At 40.4% G+C, this 20334-nt stretch overlaps 1 protein-coding gene across 1 annotated transcript in view; it reads left to right on the top strand.

Annotated features, from left to right (window-relative positions):
* Positions 1-2867: 2867 nt before the first annotated feature.
* Positions 2868-20334, top strand: part of glis1b (GLIS family zinc finger 1b) — a 71311-nt gene continuing 53844 nt past the window's right edge. The window contains exons 1-2 of the mRNA XM_083940528.1: positions 2868-2960; positions 3117-3446. Coding sequence (XP_083796654.1) covers positions 3146-3446 — 301 coding nt within the window. The 5' untranslated portion in view covers positions 2868-2960; positions 3117-3145. The remainder of the gene's footprint in view (positions 2961-3116; positions 3447-20334) is intronic.

Below are 20334 nucleotides of genomic sequence, written 5' to 3'. Positions count from 1 at the left end.
ATATTCCTTTATTAGTCCCACAGAGGGGGAATTTCTTACTCACAGCAGCAAAGGGAATAGCACACATAGAGGAAGCATCAATAAGAAACAATCAAGTGTAGAAAAATATATATAGAACAATATAAACACAGGGAAATATTAAAATATAAGAATATTAAGAACAGGAACAATATATACAGAATTTTTAAGTATTTTAAATTTACAAATTTACACTAAGGCACAGAGGAGAAATAAAAGTATTGCACATTATGATTGAAATTGTCATTATTTGTAATTGTTGTTTTGGTGTGTGTGGTCTAACTGGAGCAGTGCTGGTTACACAGAACGACCTGCAATAATGCTCCGTCACACACTTTTGGGCGACGCAGCATATTTATTTGTCTTTGTGACAAAAAGACAAAACAAAACAGAATCTCATGGCATGTTGGCAACGGCGTGTATAGACGTATGAAAAGGCTATGATTACTAAAAACCACAGGCCTGTGTGTTGTATCGGTGTTATATTTCTAGATTTTCCAACAACAGTTTAAAAATAGCCTACTTCTTATATATTCTATATGCAGACATTGTTGAGCTTGATCTGTTTTTATCCATCAGTTCATGATCATTTGATCAGTGACTTATAAACCCAGATTAACCAAAAAGATGGTAAGATACAACAGTGCAAAGAGTTGTAATTGTTCAATTTTTGGCTTTTCTTTTCAGGAACAGTTGTGTTCAGAAGTATCTTACGGCAGAATGAAGAAGAATAAAATGATGAGGTAGGTTGTTTGTGTTTTTTTACATTTAACCAGACACAATTTTTGGCATTTTTTCCCCCAGATATGATTATGGTGAGAAGTATCTTGCGTCAGAATAAAGAAGAATAAAAGGATGAGGGATGTTAACTTGTGGTTTCTAAACTTCTTAACAAAACAGCATGACAAAGATAGTTGGAGTGGAGGAACATGTATTATGTATTATGTATTATTGTACTAAGAGTGGAAAAAATAACACATAAAGGAAGTTTCCTTTTGGTGTAAATTGAACCCTGGACCCCAGATACTTAAGTACAAGTACTTAATACCTGGACTATGTCACAAAATAATACATCAAGTATAAATTGATTTTTAAACTGAACTCACAACACTTTTCTTTACTAATAATAAATATATATATATATATATATATATATATATATATATTGATGTTGTTACTAAGCCGGACACCATTTTGATGGTGTCAGGGTCGATTGTAATGCTGTACTTACCTGTGACTGACTACACCTGTGTAAAAGTTACTCTGCTGGCCTGAAACAGTGAAGCTTGAATTAAAGATATCTAATGTTAGACAACATGGCCATAAAAACTAGACACATTTAAAGGACATTAAAGCCTGAGACGTCATAAGACAAATTCTGTAGAGCAGAAAAATTACTTATATCGTTCAAAAATGAGTTTTTGCGGAAAAACTTTGAAAAGTATGACATCAATGTGTCCTTTTGCAGGCAGAGAGGGGTCATCACAGAGCGTGTGCACCGTGAAGTCTGATGGTTCTGCCTTTGTTTGTTTCCCTTCCGCGCAAAGGCCACTAGGTGACACTGCAGAACAGCATTGCACACTTAAATACTGTTCTTCATGATCCAGCTTTCTCCACACTGGGTTTGTAATAGGGAATAACATTTTAACGCGTAATTATAAACACTGGTAACACTTGTCAGATAATCCTGCTTTAACTCTTTATTTTTAATAAGTCTCACTTTAAATCTAACGATATCCAGAGGATTTTTTTTGCAGTCAGTGAGATGTAATAAACCATGATACAAAGAATAACTCAAAAATAAATCATGCATTTGAATTCATGCAAATGCTGAACAAAATGCCTGATTGTTTGAATTGTAATCACATTTATTCGGGGGGGGGGGGGGGGGGGGGTGTTGGTAAACATCAACTCGTTAGGCTAAATTAACCACATTAACCAGTGTGTCTATTGTATCAGTCATTACACCTGCCCAAGGACTGCAGCTGGAATTTAGCCAAAATTGATAATTTACATTTACAGAAATGCCTTTAAGTGTGCACTCTCCCTCTTCCTGTAGCCTACCTTTCGGGCTGGAAGCCAAATAGAATAGAAAAGAGTATTAAAAGCTGCTTAATAAAAATCACAATAGCCTATAATAATGTAAAAAGTCTAAAAAGAGAGGTGCCAGTCCATCTCCTGGGCACTGCCGAGGTGCTATTTGAGCAAGGCACCGAACCCCCAACTGCTCGGGGCGCCGGTCACTGGCAGCCCCCTCGCTCTAACATCTCCCCATTAGTTGCATGTATATAGGTCCTGTCTGTGCATGTGTGTGTATTTCGGGCCTGTGTGTGTAACATGAAAAATAATAGAGTGAAAATTGAATTTCCCCATTCGCGGGACAAATGAAGGAATTCTTCTTCTTCTTCTTCTTCTTCTTCTTCTTCTTCTTCTTAAATGTCACTGTATTTCTCTCGATGATACAATTTTGTAGCAAAGCAATGGCTGATAACGATCTGATCGGTTTGATTACGCACATGCATCAGAACTTGGAGAACACAGTTGTTGTTGAATTTACATTTTTACAAACATGCCAAGTAGCGAACACGCGCATGCAGTAGCTCGCCAACGTCACATCCAAGCTCAGGACTACAAACGGCCGTCTTGATCCAGATCTTCTCCTCCCACAGACACACGGACACAGTCTTCATTGGTGCTCCTGGATCCTGCAGACCAGTGGAGCTATCTGGTGCCAATCAGAGAGAGGGAGAGAGAGAGAGAGAGAGAGAGAGAGAGAGAGAGAGAGAGAGAGAGAGAGAGGGAGACGCGTGGGATGCTGATGACTGATCCTCACTGAGAGGATGCTATCGATCAGGCTTGCAGATGCTCTCCCCTTCAGTTTGATCAACATGCTGACATGCGCCATTAGACCTCTTCTGTTCCTCATTGGATACTCGGATAAGGTAGGTGTTACCAAAAACCCAAACGTCTACTCGTGTTGTCCAATGTGTTGATTCTATCTGTTCAAGTGAATGCGGTGCACTGGGAAAACACACCCGTCTCCGTGTTGTCGGTGCAGTTTGCAGTGATTTAGTGACTTTTTATTCTCATGTGCACAGGTGATGTGAGCAGCGGCCGCGCGCATTGAATGGGAAAAGCCGAGTCATCAATGCAGAACCCCTCATCGCTGTTCGGGATGGTCAGCCACTGTCAGACCCCAACTTTCCCAGACTTCACCGGCTTGTCGCTCTCCGTGTACGGCAGCAAGGCGGACATCTGCGCGCGGCGAGCCGGGAGCGGTGGTTTTGTATCTCAGATTTGCCGGAGCTCCCATGACGGCCCGACTCAAATGAACCGCGCCAGCCCGAAGAGAAGCAGCGCGTCCGAAGAAAAAGCGCATCTGGCAGCCAAAGCTCCGCGTCCGTGCCTCTCTCTCCCACCCGTGCAAGGTAGGTCCCCCAGGTCCAAATGTAATAGATGCGGTTTGAGGTGTTAGGAGGTTAGAAAGTTGACTGAATGATTTCTGGACGTGATGGATGAACTGGAGTAACATTTAATGTAATAGTGAGTATTGCTCTAATTAAAACAAACTGAGGAAAGCAATAAGACATTAAGTCAAGCAGCAGCCGTGTTGGTCTTGCCTAACTGACCAATTAGCAGTTTCTAAACTTTCTATATTATTTAAGATAAAAACGCTGTCATCCAAACTAATGCTGCGTCCTTGTGGCTTTCTCAAGAGCATCATTTGAAACAGCTGTACTGTCTATTTGTGTTGGGAGCCCTATTTGCAGTTGTGGATTAGGTCTGTTAATTAAACCCAGAGCTCACTTGGATCATCAGCCAATTCATAAATAAAACCAGAATCAAAGTCCCTGTTGCACACAAAGGCCATGTGAAGGGATGTACAGTATGTGGAGTAACTGCCAAGCATGTGTGCAGTTCCTGTGGCAGCACTGCTTTCACCTGAGGATTCATGGGATGTTGGCTCATATTGCAACTTTGAGTTTTGACTTTTTAAAACTGTATATTTTTTAAGATAATAAGAATAATTATTAATATATATTTGTCCTTTTTTCTCCTAAATTTAGAACAATATTAATCTTAAAGACAGTTCACTCTATATGCTCAAAATTGAATTAGTGCCTGCCAAAAAAAAGAAAAAAAACAGTTTAAAAAAAATCGGTGAATGCAAAGATTTTTTTTTTTTAATGACATAGATGAAATGAGCACTGTCATACAGATAGCATCCAGAGTGGAAACTGGGCTTCGGGTCTGCGTGGAAGCCTGCTCCATCCTGTTTAGACAGAGTGTTGTTGTGAGAGAGGGCGGAGGTAATTACAGCCCCATCCTAAATTATGATTAGACGGAACAGACTTTTATATTAGCAATCATCCTTGCAGCAAGAAGAGGATCAACGGATCTGATTATTGTTTCTTCTTACTAAACACAAACCATATGTCTGCCGAATGTGTCTCAGCATTTATGAGTTCTCTTGGAGCACAGTCGTGCCCTCAGCCCTCCATCCCCAGCATCCCGCACCAGAATGAATCGTCTCATTGTCTTCGCAAACGCTTTTGAACTCCCTTCCCGTAAATTGTGGGAATGCAAGATGTGTTATGCGTTTGTTGAGCAGATTAACATTGGAGCAGACACATATCTGTTTGTTTGGTTCTGACTCTGTGGGGCAGTTGAGTGATATTTTAATAGTTTCAATATCTTGTGGGTTTATGAATTAAAATAGTTTTCAACCTCCTTTTGAAAGAAGTCACCCCGAATCTACTTTGTGAAGCGCACACTGATTCAACTACACATCAAAGCATATTTCACTTTCATGATTTTTAAAGTGATATATTTTTCACATTATATTTTACTGTAATATTTCAGTAAGGGAAAGTCTTATTCTGTACAACGTGTACTCCTATATGAATACACACCGTATTGGAGGCATTTTGTGTTGTTTTATAGTCTCTTATGGTGAACGCGGAGTAGGAAAGTGATCTCAGTACTCATCAGTCTTTTGTATCATGCCTCATTTCAGGCTGATCGTGTTACACACTCCCATTTGGGGACAGAGCTGGAGTTTAAATTACTTTAGACCATTACTTTAGATTTATACTGAAAGGAATCTTTGAACGGACAGCCTGTAATATTTATCGTGATAGAAGTGAGACACTGGAGGAAGAACTTACCTCAGATGGGAGATTTCTGACCTTTTACTGTGCTCACTGTGATTGCAAAATGTGACCAGTTACTCAGCAATGAAAGTGATAAAATATAGTGCACTGCTGATGCTTCATGTATTCCTGTAGGATTTTTCTAGGAGGGAAGCTACTCCAGTAAATGCAAATCTACTGTATGTTGTATGTTCATTTATTTCTGTCCGTTTATGTGCACCCATGTGTGTTTACAAGTGTATAATTGAGCGAAAGAGAGTGAAAGCTTCACAGTGAGTGAGAAAACTTGCGTGTTAATGAAGGACTGAGTTACAGAGCTGGTGCCGTCGTGTCAGTAGACTTTATACAGGCTTGGATTTGATTTTTACGGGCCAGGTATCCTGAATTAAAATAATAACTCAACACTTTAGTCAAAAACCTTCGCTGTATCTGTTTAACCTTGTTATTGCTGTGCCATTACATTTTAAGAACTAAAAAGGGCAATTTACATCAAGCCAAAAATAGCACACATCGCAGTGACTTAATGCCACCTGGCGCGTGGGTTCTGAAACCATACGATCTGCTCTTCACGAGTGGAACAGCGTCTAATCATCCTTACACTGCACGTCCACTGTGCTATAAATATTAGTGCCCACCAGCAAAGAAAATATTTAGCTTGCAAAGAAAAACACTTGACCCCTCTTGAAAAGAATATCAGGTTTGAATGGTGTGTGTACTCTAGCATCATTCGATACCTTACTAAAGTTTCCCCTGGCCGGGACGAAGCTGCGGAGTGTGTGAGCTTATTTGAGGAAAATGTTTGAGTTAGAGGAGTGTGCTGAAGTCCCAAACTCCCTCTCTCAGATAAATGCAGATGTCTGTCTGTTGATTCAGCCTGTAAAGAGATGAGTAATGGATATTTGGATTTAATCATTGTCAGAACTTTTTCTTTTTTTACATTTCTTTCTTGTTGTCTTTGGCCAACACACATTATTGTGACATGTTTTCTATAAACCAGTACATGAGATATTTATACATGCAGCATGCACACCTGTATGCAAGCACACAGCCCCACTAGCATCTATTGCGGATACATACTGTGCCAGTATAATGCTGTACACATACACTAAGCACACATGCCGTACATTGACATACTCACACAGATATGTATATACACACACACTTTTCTTGTGGTGAAGTGGCATTGGCACCAATGTTGAATTTCCTCCAAATGACTTAGTTTCCTGTGTTTTCCCAGAAGCATTTGTAGACGTCAGACTGCGGGGCGATAATCTGACTGTTATGAGAAACAACCGACCATTTACAGCCCCGCTTTGAGCCTCTGCTGTGTCAAACGTTTAATGACACTTTACCAGTAGCTCGTGAATAGTTTTAGTTGTGTGTGTGTGCACAAGTGCTTTTGATGAAGTCACTCTTTCTAATTACACTGTGGTTTATTTATTATACTTTATAGAAAGAGGAGTGGGCAGTTGGCATGTATTTTCTCTGTGATAGATTTCATCATTACTTTGAAAGCTACATTTTCTCTTTATAATAAAATCAGATATAGAAAAGTAATTCAGTTCCAAAAAATATACTTATTATTATGATTATTCATCAAAGTACTAGAAAATATGGCGCTCAGTCGAACCTACAAAGGAACTGCTGTTCATATAAAATATCCGTTGTGTTCCAGTGCTTTCTTTACTGTATTTTCTTTAGAGACTTTCCTCTGAGTAAATCATCAGATTTGTGTCACATAAAGTGTTCATACAGCCATAAATCTGGGGAAATGTTTGCTTCAGCTGTTTCAAGGGTTTATACATTTCTTGAATTAGCTTGAACTTAAGGCTTATATTGGCTTTGATGTATCATATTATTTATTCATCTTGGATCTCAGTATTTTCTTTTGGTTTTGACCTGTGAGCCAGTTGTCATACCTATTTTGCAGAATCAGTGTTATGACAGTAGTCTGTGTCGATGATTTGAGAGTTTGTTAAGTGGTGAAGAGTAGTATTGCTTTGTTAACTTGTTACTTAATGCTGACGAGACCAAAGAGATGCTACTAGATTCTAAATCTTGAGAAAATGTTTCCCTAATGGATGGATCGTCGGGGGGGTGATTCAGCAGGTGACGCAGTGCAAATATTCAGGAGGGAATTGAGACACAGATTATTAATAAGGGTCAACATGTTCAGTTTTTATGATTTTGAGTCAGTCCTTGTTTGATCTTCCTCTGTAGATTAAGGCTCTGTGAAGTAAATATGAGCATCATAATGATATTACAATGTCCACAGCGCAACTATTGAATCAGTAATTCCCTACGTGTCATAGTCTGGTTTGGCAATCGATCAGTAAACATAAAATGTCAAGTCCAGAGTTTGATAAGAAGGCCCGGGAAAGGGCATTTCTTTAGGCATCTTTACAGGAGATTTATGAGTAACAAACTGTTGAGATTAACTAATTTGTCGACCCTTAACATGTCCTTTACAAAGAATATGAGCTTCTGCCATTCAGTAGCAAGATGACATTAAGCATACATTTGCTTTAGTGCGACAGTAAAAAGGGGATTGATATTAAATTAGCTTAAAGTTGTACATTGATTTTTAAATACCTGCTTTAAATACTTTTTGTGTGATATCATATTTCAATGTGCAGGCGTTTATTTTTATATATTGTGAAATTATAGACGTTACATGCACGAGGCTGTACATGTGTATGAATGGAAAAGCAACCCAGTGCCCAAAATAAATACATTTTTCTTTCTTAAAAAAATGATTGGTGTATTTTTAATTATACTTTAACATTATACTCTTGAAAAGCTAAGACGGGCATTTCGATTTAGTTTTTTTGTGCCACTTTCACATCACATTTGTCCATAAAAATGCTGATTATAACGATAGAATCACTATTGTCTTATCCCTAAAGAAACTTTTTTTTTTCCTTGTTGAATTGTGAGGAAGACACTGAATCCCTGCAACCTCTCCGGATCTGACCGGGTAACGGAGGATCTCAACATCACTGTCCGTCAGTATGCTAAAAGGTTGTAGCAGAGTGGGAAGGTTATAGCAGCTATTCCTCCCAGATGTTGCGAAAGACTGATCAAGCCCCAAAGGAAACATTTTACTGTCACTGCTGCTAAAAGAGATTTGACCTTTTATTGAACCTGTGGTTCACTTAGTTTCACGGTCGAGGTTAACCAAAATCTTTCCTTTTTTTTACCAGATTGTGAAGAGGTTATACAGAACATTTTTTGGTTTTACTTGTCAGTTTGCATCCATTGATATTTTAAATAGAATTTGTCAAAAGGAAACAAGCAACCAGACTTACTCTCTTTCTGCATTTGTACCTATAAATCACGTGGAACTAAACATGCAGATACACATGTCCGTGTATATTAAAGCAGAACAGTGATAGTAACATTCTTCTCATAAGTTTTCTCACCAGTCAGTACATTCCCACGAGCCAAGGAGAGTACCTCAGCCCACGTCTTTAGTGTCTTGCATGAGCTCAGCAGTGAGTTATGGGCAAATGTGAGGGTGCTGCCTGGGAAGGGTGTTGCAGGGTGTAATGTTTGCAGCATGTTCCATTGATTCATAAAGCGGAGGCCCGGTGATGATTCTGCAGCGGTATTCCCGTAAACCTGTCTGGCTGAGACGCTGAGGAGGGAATGCTGGGTAATGGAATGAGAGCGCTTCCTGAGTCACAGCCACTAGAGAGACAGAGTAAGAGAACACCCCTGGTCTGGCATCTGCTCAGTTGAATCACCTCAATCAAACTTGGCCGGGAATACACATGACGTGTGTGGAAACGGGAGATAAGTGGCAAAAAGACGAGTGTTGCATCAACTTGACTGAGGTTGGATTCAAAGAGAGAGGAGGAGATTTATGGGAGGTCGTGCTTTAGTATCCTCTGATCAGTCCTTGAGGTTGTAAAATGTGCATGTGTCCACAAACCAACAGACACAAAACACACAAAATACATTTTATTGGTACCTCTCCGCTGTCCTTTTCCGTCTCCATAGTCTGTGTCGGTCATGTCGAATGTGACCAGAGTGGTATGACTATTGCGTTGCACTGTAACCAAAAGAATTCTGACTTTTCATTTTGCCAATGAATCCAACCAGTCACATAGCAAAAATATGACCTGGTTTAAGCAAGTGTCGAAATACCACTGGAATACCAGCAGAAATGTGCTCCGGGCCTCACTTTAATCAAGAGAGAGCTGCAGAGTTGGCTCCATATGCCATCATAAAAGTGTATTTTTAGTAAACCGTGCCTTGAGAAGTGCTCACAAAGTTTCATACACTACACATTTGCTGATGAGGGGAATAAGCTGCTAGGTCTTTGTGAATTAGACCAGATTTGTTTTACCTTTTTAAGTATTTGTAGGAAAGATGAAGAGACTTTACTCTTCTGATTCTTTTCGCCTGGACACACATGCCACAGCTGACCACATGTCTATAGAGTCTGTATTACTCATGCATTTTCAGACAGCGGCGACTCCTCTCGCAGACCTCTCTGTGTATGACTTAGCACACGGGTGGGTTTTTGATTTACATCTCGGCTGTGCCACTTGCTGTTCTTGGCTTGACGCTGCTGTGTTTCATCAAAGAAAAATCCGCTCCACACTGACTGTGGCAGTTAAGACGGCCGTCCGCCGCTGCGCTGCCTCTGCCAGAGCTGACTGGGCCCTCGCAGCTGTCAGCTGGAATGAGAGGGAGAAAGAGAGAGAGTGAGAGAGAAAGAGAGAGAGAAATGGAAGGAGAAATGTGTCCATTAGGATCAGGGCTTCATTGACCTTCCTGAAGAAGCTGTGAGAACACAGATTGCTTTAGTGTGAAAGTGCAGTTTGGACATGTGAGTCAATCATGAGGCGACTCAGAGAGTATCCTACTACTGTATCAGCAGTTTATCTTATTTGAACTGTGATCAAGATGTGAGTAACATTCACGGCACGTTATAGTTGCTAAGTGTGCATCACAGCTTTGGGAACAGATCACCATTTAAAACTGCTACAACAGATTCAAACTTGTTTAAATTGTGTCTGGAATGGCCCTGGTTTTTTTTATAAGGCTGCTCATGTTGGAGACTAATCAGCAAGCTAATCAAACACTGGCTTCAACTGAGTGGTCAAAAACAAATGGGCAAACATGATGCGAGCTGAGGCTGTTTTAATGCCTTCATTAGAGCGGAGGAGAAAGCAGCCAAAAAGCTTGAGTTTTATCCTCTCTCTTGTTCTCTCTCCATCTCTGCCAGGAAGCTGCCATGGGGCAGTACCCAGTCAGCTCACCGCACCATTGGCTGGCGTTGCCCCAGAGGACTATGAAAGACATTATAAAGTCTAATAGGGCAGTTTATATACTTTATTAGTGCTTGTTAATAGAAGCCCAGCATTCTGGAAGAATTACTTATTCTCTAGTCATGTGCAATGTAATCCAGCCTCTGCACTGTGTTAACTTGCTTACCAGAACTAATAAGTGCACAAAGAAACGACGGAATAAAGGTTGCTCAGAGAAAAGGTACTCTTGCTTGTCGGCGAAGGATGTGGGTTGAAATCAATCACAAACCTTGAGCTCGACATCTTGCAGTTGATTTACACTCAGATATTCGTACGTGCATTGTGTCTTGGCAGATATAGATCTGTACACGTTATTGTCCTGGATAGAGAGCCAAGTTTCATCACACAGAGTCAATATCTATTGAATTGCTCTTTCAGTGATATATTTTAAAGCACTGGCAAGCGAAACTTTGAGTCAAGAATTATTATAGTTTATGGATTGCTTGAAGTCAGGACCTCAAAGGGGTCCATCACTGCCGAGAGTGATATCATCCTGTGCTTCCAGTGTCAGCACACATGGGCAGCATTGTAGTGCAGGTGGACTGGTGCTTTGTCAAAATGCTTAATTTTTTAGTTGCAGATCTGGACAGCATAAAGAAAGGAAGTAGAGGATTTTGGGAAAGTGAGGCTGATGCTCTGTTCAGGTTAACACTTGTAAGTCCAAGCTGCAGGGAGCTGGGAGCCTGGCCAGGCCGACTCTGGATGTTAATAAAGTTTAGAGGCTCTCTGCCAGCACTGTGATCTGTAACGCTTAGGCTTATTTTTACAGACTTTTTTTTCTGACAATTATATTTGAAAGGGAAAGCTGTTTTTTTCACTGGACTAATATCAGAACAAGAAGATAACATATGTGATAAGAAGATGCAATTTCACATGCTGTGATGCTGTGGAGTGACTTTTTTCATTGTGTGGGAATATCTACTGTATGAAAACTCCCCGTGTAGCAGTAAAAGGGTAAGCAAGACAATCATACTTTTCACTTTTTATTGTTTTAATAAAGGTTTATTAAAAGTGAATATTTCTTCTTCCAACAATGCTCCGTTTTATAATAGCCAAACACCTGGTAGTTGTCCAGCTACAACCACAGACAGATGGACGTTAAGTGCCTAAAAGGCAACATCTGTAAAGGGGAGAGTGAGCATTGTATATTCATATTCCCATGGTCCATTTCCTCAGCTAATCCAAGGATTGTCTATTTAGTTTGTCACATGTCAGTGTCTTTGTTTAATCATCTTTGACACACCGGTTGCCAAACAGGGTCTTGAAGGAATCTAAGATGACATTTGCTTGTAGATGCGGTTCTGATATCGCAGCCTACCAGAGATGTCTGCTTGATTTCACCCTCTGGAAGTGAAAAGCAAAGCTCACAGATGAACTGCTTTGCTCTGTCCAGAACTTTCCACAAGAAACAAACAGTAGAGACATCTGGTATCTTCTGACTCCTGCAGTTACAGTCTGCTTTATATTCTCTCTACATCAAATTGCATTTGAGAGACCGCTGTGCAGTTTTCATTCTGTTGGCAGTGTTTTTCTGCAATCCTAAATGAGGAAACGGTTCTACTTTAAGTACTTTTGTTAAAGACAATCAGCTATGTTCTTCTTTGATTTACTGCTGCCAGGATTAAATGTAGGAGCCATTTTCTTCATATGGTTCATATGGGCTTTGCAAGTGTGTTAAATGGATCCATATTACACTGAGTAATAGCCTCAGTATGCACTCTTCATTAACATGCTTAACATTCCCCCCAAGACCCAGAAGTCGGCTTCTATAATACACTGCTTAACACAAACATCATGTTGGACACTTAGGATCTCTTATGGGGCTCATTGTTGGCAGTTTTATTAGGGAGCGGTGTGTGTGTGTGTGTGTGTGTGTGTGTGTGTGTGTGTGTGTGTGTGTGTGTGTGTGTGTGTGTGTGTGTGTGTGTGTGTGTGTGTGTGTGTGTGTGTGTGTGTGTGTGTGTGCGTGCGTGCGTGCGTGCGTGCGTGCGTGTGCACGCTAATGTTTGGGTCAAAGTGGAGGACAGAAAGGACATGCTCATGAACTCTGAACATGAAAAAACATTAATAAAAGATACACCCCCCCCCCCCCCCCCCCAGCTAATTAGAGCAGAGATCCAACAGAAAAGTCTAGTGAAGAGGTTAATACAAGACATGGTAGTGCAAAATGTTTTGTTTAGTTGTTTTTTTTAGCATTTTTGGCTTGAGAAGGAAATCTGTTGCAACACTGGTCAGCCACTGGTTGCATGCTTCCAAAACAGATCATGCAAACATGAATCCATCACCGTAGAGCTATTATGCTCATTTAATGCTTTGGAACAATTGAGGACTGATACTTAATATCTATGTGTGTTTTTGCATCAGCACATTTGCACATGCAGCCTCTTTGATTAGGTATTTGTGCGTTTGTGGGTGTATACGTGTAGATGTCTGTTTTTATCAATATTAGGAAGTAATTGCTTTGGATCACCACTTGTTGGACCTTCCAAACCATAATTTCTATCATGCTTAATAAAGATGGTGGTGGTTGTGTTGGTTATGTCCAATGGGAACCAGTGTGTAGTTTTCGTAGCTGGCTTGACATTTACCGCCGTTTCCCCCGAGCTCGGCGTTCAGCCTTTACAATGAAGCCAAAACCCATCAAGAGGAGCTTCACTTACCTTTTAAACTGATACGCTGAGATTCTTGGATCCACATTGACAAGAAACGCAGGTTGACAAGGCTTCGGTAACCAATAAACATTCCCGTAGCAAAAAATGTCTCTTATATATCACCAAGAGTTTTTGACAAGGATATCTGGGATGAGTACCTGGCTTTCTCCCCAGTATGTCCTCACTGAAGCTGAGTCACAGATTTAGTTGACAGATTGACGGACTGAAGAAAGCAGAGGAAAGATTTCTCTCCTTTCTGTTTATCTAACTTTTGCCCTTAAAAAGTCAACTCACAGCAAATGTTGACTAATACCGATAAAAAGCCTAATCAGGCAATTTCAGCCTGCATCGACAGTGATCTAATAGGCATGTGTTTGAAAGTTAGAATGAATTAGGCAGCGTCAGAGCCGTGACAGCCAGGTGCTGAGCACTTGGCCCAGCACACTGGAACCTCAGCCAATTGGAAAATGCTTTCAGAATTTATCTGCACCGTTCTCCCTTGACAAATTATTTTATTGTTCCCACACAGTTGGTTTCCATTTAGTATTTTGGCTAATGATAGGCTGAGAGCATGTGGGCTATTGTTATTCCTTTATTCAGCATAGATACTCTGACTGGAAGCGTTCACATCTGATAGTACACTCCCATGCAATAGAAACAAACCCAAACATGACACAGAAGGTAAACAAATGTATACAGATGGTAAGCAGAATAGAAAACTTGAGTATATAGGGTAAGACGGACAATCTTGATATGCTCATTACGTTGTATACGCTGTAAATGCCTCTGTGGCATGACCTTAGTGACTGTCAGTCAAACAGGGTAATGCTGCTTCCTGAAGCAACAACTTCTGTACAATCTCCCCTCAGCGAACTCCAAACTCTGCTCCAAAAGCTCTAATCACATTATTCAGTGTGTCTCATGTACCCGGACTAGCAGATATGCTGTGTGAGTGCTGCAGATGGGAGAGATAGGGTGAAACTCGCCTCTCGTCCGAGGCCTTGCACTCTGCTTGACCTGAGCTCTGTACATCAGGACTAGGCCGCTAATCTTTAACAAATGCTGGGAGTCTCCATGACCGGGCCCTCGCTGAGATGGCTTAGTCAAAACAGCCCTGCTGCTCCTGAACACAACCTCAGCCTCTAGCTTAAGTCAAACGCTGATTAACTAACAAATACCTGCTGTTTGTTCCACAGCATTACACAGCGCAGTGCGTTCTGCAGCGCTCCATAGAGTTTGACAGTGTGTTTGCTGTCCTGCAGAGGAACACACAGGCCTACAGTGTTGCAGGCCTTTCAGGGTTTGTTGGTAAAACGATGCAGGACATTTTAAGTGAGCAAAGGCATAGAAATGTTGCGCTCAATGAGGAGAGTTTTATTGTTTAATTTGTCATTTAGCGCATTGTTGTCTGAGTAGAGATAACTATATAAATAAAGTTTAGTATTGTCACTGTGCTACATTGTGAAACCCTGTGATATTTTTCATGAAGGGATACAAACAAAGCAAAACAAAAAATATTGTACAACAAATTGAAATCTATTATTTTCTCCTTGTAAGCATTTCTTTCACTAAATCCATGCTTTACATTTACTGTGAAAATAAATCACCGTAAATAAGTAAGTAACAATTCACACTGACAATAATACCCGAGGTTGAGACTTTGGCTTGAATTTAATAATTTTGTTATTAAGATGGTAGCAGTTCAACAAAGTTGTGTCATCACAGCGTCTCCCGCCAACTACAGACGGAAAAAAACGCTACGATACAATTGACAAAATATGCACTTTTAGTCCAGTTTTAAATTTCTTTAATGATCCACCTGAACCCTGCTCACCTCCAATATTTCCAAGAAAGCCCTCGGCTGTTTCACGTTGCTCATTGCACTTGATCACAGCAGTAACACCAACACTTATCAGACAAGACTCTGCCTCGTCTTCTCATACTCATGTCACTTTTCATGTGGGCCTAGCTGCATTTTTGTGCCACTTAGGAAGAAAGAAAAGAAACACCACGTAGTCCAGGCCTCTTGCCAGGCTCGGGTACAGTTGGACTTTGTGCACGGAACAGTTGGCATGCAGCGCCTGACATGTTGAATTAAGCATCACCATTTGTACTGTAACCTGTCGTCTTGGAGAAATATCTGAATGTTCAAAGTAAGCTTTAAGTATTCAAGATGACACTCATGCATAATGCATAGTGATGACTAATTTAAGTTATTTGTGGTGGTGCTTTGATTGTGTTGATACTCATATCTGTTTGCACGTAAGTGGCACTGTAGTACTGGCCTCCAGCATAAATTGCCAGTATGTGTTTTTTTTTTTTATTTGCAAATCTTTTTAGTGTAATTTGATACACTGGGAACAATAAATCTTGCACAATTTGCAATAACAGTCATTATTGTTCTAAGGAATGCAGCTTTTTATTCCAAGTAGAAACATTTGGAAGTTCAACAGAAACTATAAACTGAACAGAATGAATATAATGATGAAGCTCAGCAAGTATGTCCTTTCATATGAGCGCTAGAAAAGGCTGCAGTGAAAGAAATATTGAATGTGTAGCCCCTTAAACCGCAATTCAACGAAAGTAAACAAGACTTGTTAGCTATGTCCTTGATAGCTTTAGCTGTAAATGTAAATGCACAGTTTACCACAGTGCCCACTTTTACAGGGCCAGACCTGTCATTTGACACGAAAATATGGCCAATCTAGACCACTGTAAAGATGCCAGTCTTCTACAGGCCTCAAGAGCTCTGAGTCATGAAGGCGTCCAGCGAGAGAGGCAAAGCATCAGTATATGTACACTGCAGTCTGCCAAAGTACACTCATTTAACAGCACAAAAAGACTTGCACTGAGAACCCACATGTTTATGTTAGGGATGATGTAAAATGGCCAGAATTCATATTTCACATCAAATTTCTCTCTTAAGATGGCTTCTCACAATTTTTATATGCAAGGAAACAAACATTTGCATTTCAAAGTTCTTCAAATAAAAATAAATGAAAAGCAAACCCTTTTATGGGTTTGGAGACTATATTGGAAAACAGGTCAGGGGCGAAATGAATATTTTTTTTATGGTTGGTAAAAGAAGTTCACAATGAATGCCAGGTTATGTGAAAGGCTTGACACATGGTATAGGCCAGAGACCTTTCGAAGTTCCCTCTTTATTCAGACCTTACGCTGTCAGGCCAAGAGCAGCCAAACAACACACGTTTGAGAGGCCAAGATGATGATGAGGAATTATTTCTTTATTTCTCCTCGTTATAGTCTGATTAGGCTCTTTCTCACCACAGACGCATCCAAAGATCTATCAACTAACAACCTTCACTTTTTATCACACTCAGGTTGTTGTTTAATTATCTTGGTACTCAGAGCCATTCCTTTGTGCATGGTATTTGCTCTCTAGGGTAGTAGAGAGATGATAGGAGGGGAGAGAGTAGGGGAGGGCCTGCAACTATGGTCCCTATCCAGAATGAAACCGGGGTCCATATGTATGAATTTATGTATATACATTATAACTTCATATGAACAGGTGTCAAGAAATTATCATTCAATGTATCATGCACACTGTATATGCATGTATGCTATAGAAGTTGATTAACTTTAGCTATTTGACATATTATGCTTACAGTGTGTATGCATAAATATTCTGTGAACTATATCAAATTTAAATAAGCTATGTCCATATGTCCATGAACCATATTGTTTTGTCCACATTTTAATGGTCACTTTAATAGACTTCATGTAGTTTGGCTAGGTTTGTATACCACGTGTTTCGTACATGATCTACATGTACATTCATACAAATCATATTTTGGGAACTAAAGTAGTTTGTACAAAGCAACGTATTAGTAGGATCTATGTTTGCGCGTTGTTTACTTCTGTGTTTGCTTATAATACGTATCAAGGTAAGATTTCTTCTATAAGTCTCTAGGTTTGTTTTTGTTTTTGATCTCACCTGCACAAGTTTTTTTGTGTGTGAGTGTTTCTACTGCTTTATTTGATTCTGCGGAAGAAGAGGTGATAGATGTCTAGTGTCTTTTGTTGACCGTACCTGTATGTCTTTGTCCTGCATGTGTCCGTACACTGTACAATTATGAGTCCTTGTTAAAGCACCAAATTCAACTTATCCCTATGTACTTAAGGTGCTGGGCCTGACCCAAAGTCAAATAGAGTGAAACGTTCCAACTCTGATATCGCTTTACTACTGAGACAAAATTCAAGTCTCACTTCGGCTGTAATCATCGGTTGACTCACATGGTTAAGGGACGCAGCTAGAGTAGAAATCATAATAAAAGGAATCTTATTACAGCTATTAAACAAGAGAAGGAAAAACACAGGAGGGCTTTAATGCCTGGACATCTGAATTTCTTGGTGCTGAGAATATATTTGCTCATAAAGCTCTTTGATGGTGGCCCTGTCCATTCCAACACACACCGCTGCTGTCTGTGCAAATAGCTGAGTAGTGACCTCCCACCGCACAAGATTGAATGTGTTTCCATAGGTGTCATTTGGTACCATTTTGGATTTTTAAGGGCCCCACTGTGCCTTAGTCCTTGTAACCACGGGGGCTCAGGAGTCATGCCACCGCTGCTCAAGCGGTGACCAACAGTGGGCTCTTCCTGTGGTTGTAGAGAGATGAGAGGCTGACAATGAACTGCAGCCCCCTCCTCACATAAGCATTATGGAGCCCTGTTTGATGTGAAGTGATATATAATGTCTGCTTGACTGTCCATCTCAGGTTACGTAGAGTGTATTTGTTCCTGTCGCTACGTGTGATCTGTGTTTGTGTGTGTGGTAGTGAGGGGGGGGTGGTCCTCAGAGCCAAAGCCTTTGGTGAATGAGGACTCCCCACACAATAAAAGAATGGTATTGCTGACTTCCTTAGGTATGTGTGGTTTGAAACTCAACACAGGTTTGCACAGTGGAAAACTTGAGGCCCTCTCTTATTTGTTCTGTATATTTATGAAAACTCCGGTGCCCTCTGAGTGAAGGAGGAGGTCATTTTTCAGCCAAGTTAATGCCCTTTGGCGGTGGATATTGACTGCTGCGCAATAGCAGGTCACTTTGCACAGCTTCTCACTGTTGGTTTGAATCAGTTACAGAATATCAACCATATGCTATGTGTGTCAAATGTGTCATCAGAAACCAGATAAACCGCATAGTCAACAAGTGAAGTCATCTTACTTTGTGACCGAACTGCAGTGCATCATCAGATAATGACTACCACAGTTGAATTCTCTCACATAGCTGGGCATTGTTGTAGTGAACGTTTTCTAGTGTGCTGTGTCCTGTGTTGTAAGATAACATTTGTTTTGAGGAAATGCAGAAAGATTTAGTGCCTTTTTTTTGTTTAAGTAGATTAGATGAAGTATAGGGTTTTATAAACCAGTGACGTGAAACAACACAAATAATCAATCAAAATAAAAGCTTACCCTCTGTGCCTCTAGTGTTAAAGCAAATTTATGGGCTTTTGGAAACCCCATTTTTCCTCAAAGAGCTCCATTTTGGGGGTGAGTTAACCCTTAATCTTCCAGACTAGCTAATGTTCATTGTGGACGCTGGAGAAGCAGCACTGGCCTCAACTTTAACCGGAAACTTCAAAAGCCAAAGCAATTACTATGCACACTTTAAACGTATCCTTTTCACAAAGTAACATTCCATTATTCTTCCTACGCTAAAACAACAAAAAGTAACAAAGAAGTAGGAAGTGAAATTGGATTCCCCTTGAGGTTCCCAAAACATCTGGTTTGGCCCTTGTTTTAAACAACTAGCATCCCCTCTGAGAATAACAGAAGGTTATGTGCACTGTGAGTAGGTAACAAAATAATCATTTTCAAATGTTGCTCCATGCGAATGTGATCTAATTACCATCACTTAAATTCAGCCTCTCAGTTGGACCACCGACCATCAAGGGAATTTTCCTCCAGACGTTTTCCTAACTATTCATTTATTTCTCCCCCACTGCTGCCTCTAAACCATTAGATATATACAGCAATTGCAAATTGATCACTTGTTTTACAGAAGTCATATAAATCTCCGCTCTTGTCAAACTGTAGTCCATGGCAGGAGGTGGTGCTGGGCGAGAGGAAGAGAGAGTATCCGTCAGACGGGCCTCGATGCGTCTGCTACATGAAGATACTCTCATGTTCTGTGGTTGAGTTTGGCCACTGTCATTTCCGAGGAATTTCCTGCCATCTGTATTCAATCGTATTCTCTCACAGATTTGGGATTCCTTGTAAATATTGGGTGCTGGCTCAAGAGGACTGAAGGAATACTGTGAGTTTTGTACTGACAGCCTCTCGGACCAAAAAGAGCAGGCCGCTGGCACGGGGTTGAGCTGTGCTAACAAAGCGCGACAGCATAGTATCAGGGAAGAGATGCTTCTATATCCAAGATCACTTATGAGGAAATCAAGTAAATCTCTTTCACTGAACTTGTACCTCAATGCTGAGTAGACTTTTGCCCAGCCATTTAGTATTTTTGGCTGATGGCATGGATTTAGAGACGGCAGTGGTCTGTCGGGTGGTTGGCTGGTGCACCACTTTGGTTCAGACTCCTGACAACTATTGGATGGATAACCATGACACTCAGAGATATCAATGCTGCCCAGAGGATGATTGACTTTGGTGACCCCCTGAATTTTCCTCTAGCGCCACCACGAAGCTGACACATGTAGTTTTCAGTCAAATATCATGACAGTTATTGGATGGATGGCCATGAAATTTGGTACAGATGTCCACGTTCCCTTCAGGATGAGTTGTACAGTAATTACTTTGGTCATCCCTTAACCTTTTGTACAATATACTATGATTAATTACTAAATACCTGCTAAACTAGTGACTTTTCCATTTGTCAATTTTACTTTATATTTAGTGCTAATGAGCAATGTTAGCACAACATGTTAAACATTATACCTGCTGAACATCAGCATATTAGCATTGTCTTTGTGAGCATGTTGCCAGGTTAGCATTAGCATTTAGCTCAACGCTCAAATCCCTTGATCTTCTTTTTAAGATTCAAGATTCAAGATTCAAGAATCAAGAAGCTTCATTTATCCCGATGGAAATTATTGTGCAACAGTTTCAATACAAAGGTGGGAAAGGATCAGAGTAACAATAAGCTAACATAAATCAAATAAAAATAAAGCAAACAATAACTTAATGTGACAGAGTGCAACAGACATTGGGGTTAAGT

The sequence above is a fragment of the Echiichthys vipera genome (genome assembly GCF_963691815.1).
Source record: "Echiichthys vipera genome assembly, chromosome: 3".
NCBI classification, from domain to species: Eukaryota; Metazoa; Chordata; class Actinopteri; order Perciformes; family Trachinidae; genus Echiichthys; species Echiichthys vipera.
This window is presented reverse-complemented; position numbering and strand designations above follow the sequence as displayed.